This window comes from Pelophylax lessonae (assembly GCF_965119305.1).
Source record: "Pelophylax lessonae genome assembly, chromosome: 6".
Lineage (NCBI taxonomy): Eukaryota > Metazoa > Chordata > Amphibia > Anura > Ranidae > Pelophylax > Pelophylax lessonae.
Window position 1 is genome coordinate 84,973,269 of NC_138773.1, and position 12,064 is coordinate 84,985,332.

Here is a 12,064-nt window from a genome sequence, read left to right on the forward strand (position 1 = left end):
TTGATCTCTTAAAATTGCTCTGCATAATTTATACTTCTTTTGCAGGGAATGCATATAATTTTGTCTTTAGGCTCCATGCTGATTTCTGGAAAACCAGTTAGCCAATCATGCAAGGAGAAAATTACATTTCTTTGGATATTCTTTTTCATGCCGTGTAAAGAGTGCCCCCATTGCTGCTGAAATAAAACTGACATTTGAATTTACTAGTAGTTTTAGAAATTAGTGGCTGCAGAGTGAAAACGTATTTTTTATTATAAAATATTTATTAGAATATCATGAAATTGTCTCTGTAGCAACTTCATATAATGTGTTTTAAAATTAGTTTCTCTTTAAGAAGTATTTAAATATACTTTTGTATAATTATACTTTAAGTTACTTCTATCCCCAACAATCACCCCCTCACCTCTAGTTTTCTACATTCCTGTCCATGCTTTTGCAAGACCCACACAGTGTGGCCAACAGGGTACCACACAGCCACCACTGAAAACATCTTTGGCCAGTCCCCCACTTCTTTACGCATTGTAGACTGTTCACCAAGGCATAGAAGTTGCAAGGGACTGGTTGTAGAGTGTTGTAGAGTGTACTGCACAAATTCTGATGTAAACATTTTGACAATTCCAATAGTTCTGGTGCAGTTGGGCAGCAAACTAATGCCTAGCACACACGATAAGACACTGGAGATTTAAAAATACTGCTTTCGGAGCGACTGTCCGATAATCTGATCATTAGTACCCAGCTTTCAAGAGCCGATCACCATGATCGTTCATGCGAAATTATCTGAAGGGACAAGTGCGAAAATGTTTCTGTTATGATAAAACGTACCATATTCATTTTAATACGTACAGTATTCTTCCGTTAAAAAAAAAAAAAAAAAGCAAGAGTGAACAGGACCATGCTTACTCAGAAACAAAGGAATACATTTACAATGCAGTACAATGCGTTACATCATTGCGGGAAGCGGTTTTCTGTTTTACGAGAATTTCCATAACTGTAGTAACCTATTCACCTTTGGGTGTCCTTTTATGAACGGGTGAATTTTTTTCTCCGCTGGCTTCTCTACAGTTCTCCAGGGAAAATGATCACATCTGGCACCCATTTTATGAGTTGGAGAACTTCAGTTCGCCCAGGGTGATCAGAGGAGAACGGTTTTCTCTGAGATCTGTGTAGAAGTCAATGGGGCGTCTGTAATCTCGTGAGACAAAGCGAGATTACAGTAGTATGAAAATCCCTGGCGCGCTTTAACAAGCAGAGATAAATTATCACTGCTGAGTACATGAGGTTAATAAATAATAGTCCCCTTACATAAAAATATATATATATATATATATATATATATATATATATATATATATATATATATATACACTGAATACACATACATTGTGTGTGTGTGTATGTGTGTGTGTGTGTATGTGTATATGTGTATATATATATATATATATATATATATATATATATATATATATATATATTAGATATCTACATGTATGTGTGTGTGTGTGTGTGTGTGTGTGTGTGTGTGTGTGTGTGTATATATGTATGTATGTATATATATATATATATATATATATATATATATATATACACATATGGTAGGGGGACATGAATATGGTAGGGGGACATGATTACTGTGTTGGGGGGTCTGAACGAGGAAGAAGGAAGTCCATAATCTTCCTTTTTCCCCCTCAGTTCTCCCCTGATTCTGTCTTCACTCCCCGCTTCACAAGCTCCAGGCTGGTGAACCCGGGAGTGTGAATTCTGACCCAGATCGCCAGTGAAGTGCGGAGATCGCAGCTTCATAGTCTGGCTGTTTCTGTGTCAGTCAATGACAGATTCCCGTGTGAAGAGATGATCAGCGGAGAACATGTTCTCCTGCGATCATTTCTGTTTCATAAACTGAGAATGATCGGAAATGAGCTGTGATCAGCAGGATCACTGGTCATCTCCGTTTCATAAAAGGACACCTTGATATGAAAATTGTGGCAGATCACAGCCAGACTGGGAAAGGGGGGGGGGGGGGTGGTTAAATGTCAGTGGCAGATCACAGCCAGACTGGGAAAGGGGGGGGGGGGGGTGGTTAAATGTCAGGAACATTTTGGACAGTTGAAGTTCTCTACCCATTTTGTCAGGCAAGCTGCCGCTTTAGCTCAGAAGTTGGCATAGGTCACCTAATGTGTACTGAAGAATTAGATGGATGTTGTAGTCTGATTTTATCTTGTAGAAACGATCAGAGGCCATCTTGCATGATTACCTTTTAATTGTTTGATTCTAACCAGGCTTCTATTTCTGCTTTAATACTTCAGGTTATAACCACATTGAAAGGAAACATGTCTGAGCTCCAGCTAAAAATAATGAACCAAGAAATGCAGATAAAAACTCAGGAGACAGAGAAACAGGAGATGACGGAACAGCTGGATTTGCATCGCAAGTAAGTTGTCATTGCGGTCTTCCTACTGATGAGATGAAGTGTTCTTCTTTACTGTTTGTCCAAATTTTGCTTTTTGAAGGCTGTTTGTTGTTTTAAACTGCACTTTTTGTCATATAAAATATACAAAGCGTTGTTCCTACTTATGTCAAGCCAAAACCTTTTCTTTTGACTGTGTAGAAAGTGAGGAAATATTAAAACCTCTGGCTTTTTACTGCTATCGAAGCCTCTGTTAAAGAACTTCTTCCTTACTGTCATGGTGGCAACGATTTCTCCAGACAGGAAGTGAGGGGAAATCTGCAAAAGGTTAGAGACAGCTGTAAAATTATGACAGGGCCTTACTGTTAAACTAAACATATATATATATATACAGTGGCGTACCTACGGGGGGGGCGGGGGGGCGGGCCGCCCCGGGTGCCACGCACTGGGGGGGTGTCAGGCTGCTCGGAATATGTCAGTGTGAAGGAGCTGCAGTTTCTAAAGTCCGCGCTGCTCGCGGGGGCGGCGGCCGGCGGGAAGAAGGTGAGCACTGAGCAGCCTCCTCCTGTGTGTCTGTGTGACTGTCTGGACTGGAGAGGAGATGGGACAGCTGGATATAGAAGGATTCATCTTTCCGTATTTCTCCTGCTGCCGTTGAATGGCCGATTCTCCTCTCCCTCCTGCAGTCAGTTAGCGGCAGCAGGAGGAATATGTAAAGATCAAATCATCTATATGCAGCTGTCCCATCCCCTCTCCTATACAACTTGCTGGCCCCCTAGTGCTCTCCAGCCCCCCCCCTTGCTCTTAACACCCCCTTCTCTTAACACCCCCCCTTCTCTAAACACCCCCCCTTCTCTAAACACCCCCCCTGCTCTTAACACCCCCCCTGCTCTTAACACCCCCCTTGCTCTTAACACCCCCCTTGCTCTTAACACCCCCCTTGCTCTTAACACCCCCCTTGCTCTTAACACCCCCCTTGCTCTTAACACCCCCCTTGCTCTTAACACCCCCCTTGCTTTTAACACCCCCCTTGCTCTTAACACCCCCCTTGCTCTTAACACCCCCCTTGCTCTTAACACCCCCCTTGCTCTTAACACCCCCCTTGCTCTTAACACCCCCCTTGCTCTTAACACCCCCCTTGCTCTTAACACCCCCCTTGCTCTTAACACCCCCCTTGCTCTTAACACCCCCCTTGCTCTTAACACCCCCCTTGCTCTTAACACCCCCCTTGCTCTTAACACCCCCCTTGCTCTTAACACCCCCCTTGCTCTTAACACCCCCCTTGCTCTTAACACCCCCCTTGCTCTTAACACCCCCCTTGCTCTTAACACCCCCCTTGCTCTTAACACCCCCCTTGCTCTTAACACCCCCCTTGCTCTTAACACCCCCCTTGCTCTTAACACCCCCCTTGCTCTTAACACCCCCCTTGCTCTTAACACCCCCCTTGCTCTTAACACCCCCCTTGCTCTTAACACCCCCCTTGCTCTTAACACCCCCCTTGCTCTTAACACCCCCCTTGCTCTTAACACCCCCCTTGCTCTTAACACCCCCCTTGCTCTTGCCCCCCAGCGCTCCTTAGCCCCCCAGTGCTCTTCAGCTCCCCGCAGTGCTTTTCATCTCCCCCCTATGCTCTCTGGCTCCCCCAGTGCTCTCCACCCCCCTGTGCTCCCTGCCTCCCCCCTCAGTGAGTTCCACCCCTGCGCCTTCCAACCCCCCTACAATGCTTTTCAAACCCCTCTTAATTCTCTCCAGTCCCCCCCCCCCTCCCCGCGCCCTTCAGCTCCTCCAGTGCTCTCTGCTTGCCCTGTGCTCTCCGGCCCCCCTAATGCTCTTCTCAGTCTCTGACCATCTCTTGGATCATGTCCTCAGTCTCTGACCATCTCTTGGATCATGTCCTCAGTCTCTGACCAACCATCTCTTGGATCATGTCCACAGTCTCTGATCATCTCCTGTATCATGTCCTCAGTCTCTGACCATCTCCTGTGTGTTTTCTGCAGTCTCTGACCATCTCTAGTATCCCGTCCGTAGTCTCTGACCATCTCTTGTATCATATCCTCAGTATCAGATTTCTCTTGTATTAGGTCCGTAGTCTCTGACCATCTCTTGTATCATGTCCTCAGTCTCTGACCATCTCTTGTATCATGTCCTCAGTCTCTGACCATCTCTTGTATCATGTCCTCAGTCTCTGACCATCTCTTGTATCATGTCCTCAGTATCTGATTTCTTTTGTTTTAGGTCCGTAGTCTCTTACCATCTCTTGCATCATGTCCTCAGTCTCTGACTATCTCCTTTAGCATGTCTCCAATCTCCTACTCAAACTTAAACACATTGATAATAGTATTAGCTATCTGTCTATGCCAAAGGTAGGGAGGCAGAGAGTGCAAAAGGGGGAACTGTGATTAGAGAGACAGGGGGGGGGCAGACTGCAAAGGGCACTGTGATAGGGGGGCTGGGAAATTTGTGCAATAAATATTCTTGGAGACATTACAATTTTTTGCGGGTGTTTTTACATTTTAAAGTGGGGGGGGGGGGTGCCAGATATAGGATCCGCCCCGGGTGCCAAATGCTCTAGGTACGCCACTGTATATATATATATATATATGTATATGTGTATATGTATATATATATATATATATATATATATATATATATATATATATATATATATATATATATATATATATATATATATATATATATATTATTTTTTTTTTTTTTTTTTGTCTGCATTGCTGTTGGAGATTTCCCCTGCAATTCTAGTTGACTGAACAGAAAAAAATTTGAGAAAAGTGCTTGATTCTCTGCGTGAAGGTCTCTTCTTGCAAGGGTAACCTGTAAGTGCAGTATGTTTGAAAATACTCTGCATTTTCTCTGTGTTTTTAGATATTTATGGGAAAAGATGAAGGGGAGGGGGGAGTTATGGAAGGGAAGAGGGCAGATGATGTATGAAATAGTAATCGCTCTCTTCCATCCTGGGTCACCATCCAGTTTGCAGCCTGCCTTCGACAGAGGCCTTTATGTTGGCTGAGAGTAGTCCTTGTATAATGCCCGAGTTGAATTCAACCCATTTCTCATGCATTTCTTTTGTAGGAAATTGGGTCCCTCATTTTGCTTTCTTGGCAAACCACATAGGGATGGAGAGTACATGTTCTTGTTAACATAATTATGGAATGCAACTTTTAGCTGTAAAGCTTCCCTAATTTATATGCCTGCTCCTCCTCCATCTCCTCTAGCTGTTAATAACCCTGGGGGATCATATACATACAAAGTGATGCTGAACATATCTTTTTGACAATAATTGGTCTGATATACAATATTATTAGGAAATAGAATCACTTGCGCTGGTGGGATCTTTCATAATCCCAGTACAGCAAGAGAAATTGTAAAGATATGATGTTAAATTCACGAACATGATGACCTGCCTTTATGTGGTAAATTAGAGGAGTGCCTAAAGTGATTGTAAAGATTTCTTTTTGAATTTCTCAAAAAAAATGAACATGCTATAGTTACCTAATGGTTTTGCACAGAGCGGCAACGAACCTCCTCTTCTGGGGTCCGCACTTGCGATCTTGGCTACTCCTTTTCTCTGAGTGCTCCATAGCAAGCTTCCTCCCTTCTCCTGCTCCTTCCTCCCAGGATTTGACTGACAGCAGCAGAAGCCAATGGTTCCTGCTGCTGCCAAGTCTCCTGTGAGAATGGAGGGAAAAAGAGCCACTGTAGACTGGCACAGCGCTGGATTGAGGTTGCGCTCAGGTAAGTGTTTAAGGGTGGCTGGGAGGAGCAACTTTTAAAAAGGTTTTTTTTTTTCTTTTTATCTTTTTTTTTTTTTTTTTTCTTTCTTTCTTTCCTTAATACATAAATACTTTATGCATAAAAGCTAAAAAATTACATTCTTTAGCAAGAAACCTACATTCCTCATTCATATGCTACCAAAATGAGTGTGTGCTGTAAATTTCCTTCAGTATTGTTCCTATTTCTTCTTGCTGGATGCTGCCATTTTACTGAAGGCCAGGGCCCCTAAATAGCTGTTTAAGAGCATGTGCAAAGCAGGGTGGCACAGTGTATTACTGGGTTTTAAATGGTATAGGTCAGGGGTCGGGAACCTTTTTGGATGAGAGAGCCATGAACACCACATATTTTCAAATGTAATTCCATGAGAGCCATACACTTTATTTCAGGGGTCGGGAACCTTTATTTAATATTCATATTCATGGGCCGCAGCTATACAGTGAGTAGATGGAGCCGTGTGAAAGTGCTTGGAGTCCGGGAAGCGAGAAGAGCAGGCAGGTATGCAATGAGGCCGGAGTGGTGAAGCACCTGCAGGCTTGCGAGTGATGGAGGTAAGTATAGGCCTTGAGAAAATGGCAGCCGGCCGCTGAAGGCCTCAGAAGTGGATGTGAGAGGCAGCTCCCGCGGGTCCCCGGGTGTCAGAGGGGAAGGAGATTGTGTCTGTCGGGGCACAGGGAGCCGATGGCAGGTCTCCTTACTGGGCGGTGATTGCCAAGGCCCTCAGATGCACAGCACACGAGCCGGCGGCGGTACCGCAAGTAGGCCACGGGTCAGTAGCGTGGCAATCACCCAGAGACTAACTGAGGGTAGCGGTGGGAAGCCCACAAAGTGTACCGTTGATGGGTGCAGAAATCTACTTGGCACCAGGCACAGCTACGCGGATGGCACTGGATTGAGTGGTAGACGCGACGGAGCTCTGGTACTACACGTCCAGCGCGGCTCACGTCTGGACACGCCCCTCTTTATTAAAGATTTGTTTGCGAGCCAGATGCAGCCATCAAAAGAGCCACGTCTGGCTCGCGAGCCATAGGTTCCCTACCCCTGGTATAGGTGCTTATTTTTAATGTTTTACATAGTTATATGTGCAAAAGGGACGAGCCTGAAGTAATCTAGCAGGACTTTTTCTGACTAAAGTTCCACTTTATTGCATTAAGATAAAAACCCTTTATAATCCCTATAATCCACCCTGTGACGGGAGTCACTTTGGGTGGGGGGCCCGTGGAATTCCGCTTCCTTTGGAGAGGTTGGGAAACACTTGTTTCAGCTCCCCATGCCCCTCTTATGTGTAAGTCACCCTGTGTCTGTTAGGGGCACAGGGTGACCGAGAAAATGATAGACAGCTACTTAATGGACACTAAGAATGTGTGGTTTGGATCCCTTCAAATGGGACATTGTATGAGCTTTGCTAAATAGCCTGTTGTAGGCCGTTGCCCTGCTGTCTGCAATTCCTGATTAAGCATTGCTTAGATGTGGATGCTATGGTTAATTGTAACACCTGTTGTCTCTGCCAGCAAACCCTTGTTGGATGTGTTTTATCCTTGTAAAAATGTGTCCTTTGTATTCTCTGTTTTAGGGGCCGAATAGTCTAGTCATCCAGGCTGGGTTAAGTGACTCGTTAATTAGTGCATGTTAACTATGTTTCTGGTTACAGTTTGTATTGTTAGGGCATGGCTTGACAAATTTGCTTGAAATCTAGGAGCCAGCTAAAAAATTTCAGGAGCCATTATTTTTTTCACGCATGTCGAATGGCCGGTTTCTGTCGGGCCGGCTGCCATACGCACGACCCATTGCCGGCCAGTTTTTAATGAAACGACTGATGTTGCCCGGCTCGACCTGTGTGTACTTTGTTTACTTATTCTGAGACATATTAAAGGAACATTCTAACCACCATGATCACTTCAGTGATTTGAAGTTGTCATGGTGGTAGGAGTCAGAAACACTGCACATGCTGGGATATTTACAATTATGTGCTGGGAGCTAGTTGCAACCCTGGCATATTTGACTTACTGCTGGCTGGTAATGCTGGGTGTTACTGCTGGGCGGGTACTGCTGGTGGGTACTGCTGGCTGGAAATGCTGGCGGAGAGTGTGAGGAGGAAGCATGCAGAGCTGATGCTTCCTGTGTCTCTCCTCTCACCGGCGGAGTGCATTAGATATCACTCCGCCTGTGATAAGACAGAGCTGGAACTATACAGAAAGCATCGGCTCCGTTCTGTTACAGCTAACAGACACCGTTCTGTCGCCAGACATCCCAAGTCTCCTGCGAGGTGCGGGTGTCTCCCGCATGCGGGTGACACTTGCTGGTGCCGCAGCCCACATGCGGGAGACTTCCACACCCCGAAGGAGACTTGGGATGTCTGGCGACAAGATACCTGTGGCAGTGTAACCCAGGCGCTAGGCCACTAATTCTAGTCGCCGATGTGACCTGGCGCTTTTTTTTTTTTGTCGAGCCCTGTGTTAGGGTAATACCCCTCCTGATCATATGTCCACCTGTGGGGTATATATTCTGTGTGAGTTTGTTCAATAAAGAGTTCCAGTTCTCATACAAGCGAAGTTGTTGGCTAGTCTTGTTTGTTATGCGGCTTTAATATCTTATATCTACGTTCATGGCTGGAGGAAGCGGTATACTGACAGAAGCACCCAAGCACAGTGTTGGTCGGTTCCGTCACACCCACAAAAGTGGAACTTCCGCTTTAAGAAGTCCTCCTGACCCCCTCACATGACACATTTTGGCATGTCATTTTTTTTGGAGGGGGGGTGGGGCGTGAGCAGGTACCTAGTTTTGACAGGCAGCTGGAGTGGAAGTTCTTCTCTCCTCCTCCCTCCTTGCAGTCTTCTCGGACATGTCACAGGTCCCAGAAGATTGCCCGGCCATTCAGGTTGCGCGACTCGCGCATGCGCAGTGCGCACCCGCCTGTGAAGTCACAAGCTGTCAAAGCCCTGTGCCCACACTAGCGATGCCGGTGCCAGGGAGAGCCAAGGGAGAGAACCGAGGGTTTAGGGCGGCCGCATCGCTGGATTGTGGGACAAGTGAGTGTGTGTTTATTAAAAGTCAGCAGCTACACTTTTTGTAGCTGCTGACTTAATATACATAGAAACGGCTGAAACTGCTTTAAATTTAGTCTAGGTAATGTGCTAATGTTGTTTATACATCCTATTATTTTCAGTTTTTATAATGTCATGACATGCAGCACTTGCCAAAGTAAAAGTAAACCTGAGAGATATTTATGGGGACTAACATTGCATTCAGCAACCTGAAACAAGAATGTAGATGAAAAATGTCAGAACAGCGATTTAGTCATATTTTCTTCATAATGGTTCTGGGCCTATAACTATAAATAGAGTAGCTTGGAGCCAGGCAACTAGCATTTTCCAAGAGTTCAGCAATGACACCCTCCCTGTTGATTTATTGATGGAGAATATGCATATTTGATGGGAACCTAACTGTAATGCAAATTTAAAATGGGCTTTCATAGTACTTTTTATCGTATGGTAAAAAACCTGATAATCTATATGCAGGGTTCATACGGTCATGAAAATCCTGGAAAAGTCATGGGATTTTGACATGACACTTTCCAGGCCTGGAAAAGTTATGGAAAATGAGTAAACCCCACTAAGTTTTGGAAAAGTCATGGAATTTTGTGCAACTATTTAATTTAGAAAATGTCTCCGGGCCCCCTGTATTCTGTGGGGGCGGGGGACAGTAAGTGGACTATTTTCTCTGTTTCGGGTTTAGGCGGATTAATCAGCCGCAGCGCGCTGCACAGCTGAAGCCTGGTCACTGCCCTCTTCAATATGAATAGACCGTGACAGGTTAGGAACTCTGCGGCAGATTGATCTGCCTAAACCCGAAACCAAGAAATGGTGCACTTACTGTCCCGCTCCCAGGGGCGTACCAGTGGGGAGGGAGGGGGGGGGCGCACACTGGGGGGTGTCCGCCGGGCCACCCGCATCGCCGCACTGGGGGTTGTCAGGCCGGTGTCCGCCAGGCCGCCCGCATCGCCGTGTGAAGAAGGCAGCTGCAGCGGCAGGAAGGTCAGTGAGAGTGTCTGAGCAGCCTTGTTTTGTGTGCTGGATAGGAGGGGGATGGTATGGGAATGGGATGGGACAGCTGCATAGAGATGAATTGAACTTTCCATATTCCTCCTGCTGTCACTGAATGCTTGTTACTCCTCCTCTCAGCGGCTGCAGGAGGAATATGGAAAGTTCAATTCATCTATATGCAGCTGCCCCATCCCCCTCCTATACAACTTCCTTTGCTGCCCCCCTTTCTCTTTAGCCCCCCCTCAGTGCTAATAACCCAATAACCCCCCCAGTGCTATTAACCCCCCCCTTCAGTGCTATTAACCCCCCCCCCCTTCAGTGCTATTAACCCCCCCTTCAGTGCTATTAACCCCCCCTTCAGTGCTCTTTAGCCCCCTCTGTGCTCTTTAGCCCCCTCTGTGCTCTTTAGCCCCCTCTGTGCTCTTTAGCCCCCCCAGTGTTCTTTAGCCCCCCGGTGCTCTTCAGCTCCCCACAGTGCTTGTGCTCTCCACCCCCCTGTGCTCCCTGGCTCCCCCTCAGTGATTTCCAGTTCCCCCCAGACAGTGCTCTCCAGTTCCCCCCCTCCCCCTGTGCTCTCCATCCCCCTGGTTTTCCCCACTTCCCCCCCTCCATGCTATTCAGCTCCTCCAGTGCTCTCTGCCTGCCCTGTGCTCTCCGGCCCCCCTAGTGCTCTTGTATCATGTCCGCAGTTCTTGACCTTCTCTTGTATCATGTCCGCAGTCTCTGACCATCTCTTGTATCATGTCCGCAGTCTCTGACCATCTCTTGTATCATATCCGCAGTCTCTGTCCATCTCTTGTATCATATCCGCAGTCTCTGTCCATCTCTTGTATCATATCCGCAGTCTCTGACCACCTCTTGTATCATGTCCACAGCCCCTGACCACCACCTGTATCATGTCCACAGACCCACACTTTTTTTCCAGGACTTGACCCCTGAGTATAGACAAGAATAAGTGCAGCATTTGTGCATCTGTGCCATCCATACCAGTCCACCTGCACCTCCATCATGACTGTGGCTTGGGCCTAAAGAGTAAGTGCCGCATTTTGTGCATCTGACTGTGCCATCCATACCAGTCCGGGTGCACGTCCATCATGACTGCCTGAACTGAAGCTTTATCCCCAAGCAGGAGCGGCCATTAATCTTCTTTCTCCAGTTACAGTATATTGGTCAAATTACAATTTAACTTTATGGGGGTAACACAGTTTCAGCTAAAGTTAGTGTGTTCACAGGGTAGCAATGCCAGGGAAATACAGCTTTAAAATGTATGGCTTCATGATGAAAAGTATGAGAGTTGGCTGGAGAAGGATGTGCTAAATGTACAGTGTGTGTCGTAAAACGTTTGTCATTTCGAACATGGGAGAGGCAGCGCTGTCTAGCCACGCTAAAGGTGCAAAGCACCAGTCTGCAGCTGCATGCTCGACAGCTTCCAATCGGATCGCTGGCTTTTTCACCCGTGCGCCTGAAGCGATACCGGCTCCCAGCTGCGGCAGTGGTGCTTCCATCTCATCCACTGTAAAACAAGGGACCATTTTGAGTCACGCTGTATCCAGAAACGAAACCCTAACTGCAGAGGTACTGTACACTACAAAGCTTGTCATTTATTTTAGTAAAAATATGCTGGGTGTGACATGGATTTTCTTCTTATTGAACATGTATACATAGACATTTCATGAAACTTTAGGTCATTAAATATTTACGTGAAGTCATGGAAAAGTCATGGAATTTTATTGGTAAAAATGTGTATGAACCCTGTATATGAATAAATTAGCCTAACAAGTTGATTTTGTTTGCTAGCTAGTATTAAATCATTTCTTTAGTTTAAGTA

General features: G+C 45.9%; 1 protein-coding gene across 2 annotated transcripts in view; it reads left to right on the forward strand.

Moving 5' to 3' along the window:
* MAD1L1 (mitotic arrest deficient 1 like 1) overlaps window positions 1-12,064 on the forward strand; it is a 1,208,181-nt gene that overhangs the window by 20,365 nt on the left and 1,175,752 nt on the right. For both annotated transcript variants that reach the window (XM_082260829.1, XM_082260830.1), the window contains exon 5: window positions 2,304-2,428. In XM_082260829.1, coding sequence (XP_082116955.1) covers window positions 2,304-2,428 — 125 coding nt within the window. The remainder of the gene's footprint in view (window positions 1-2,303; window positions 2,429-12,064) is intronic.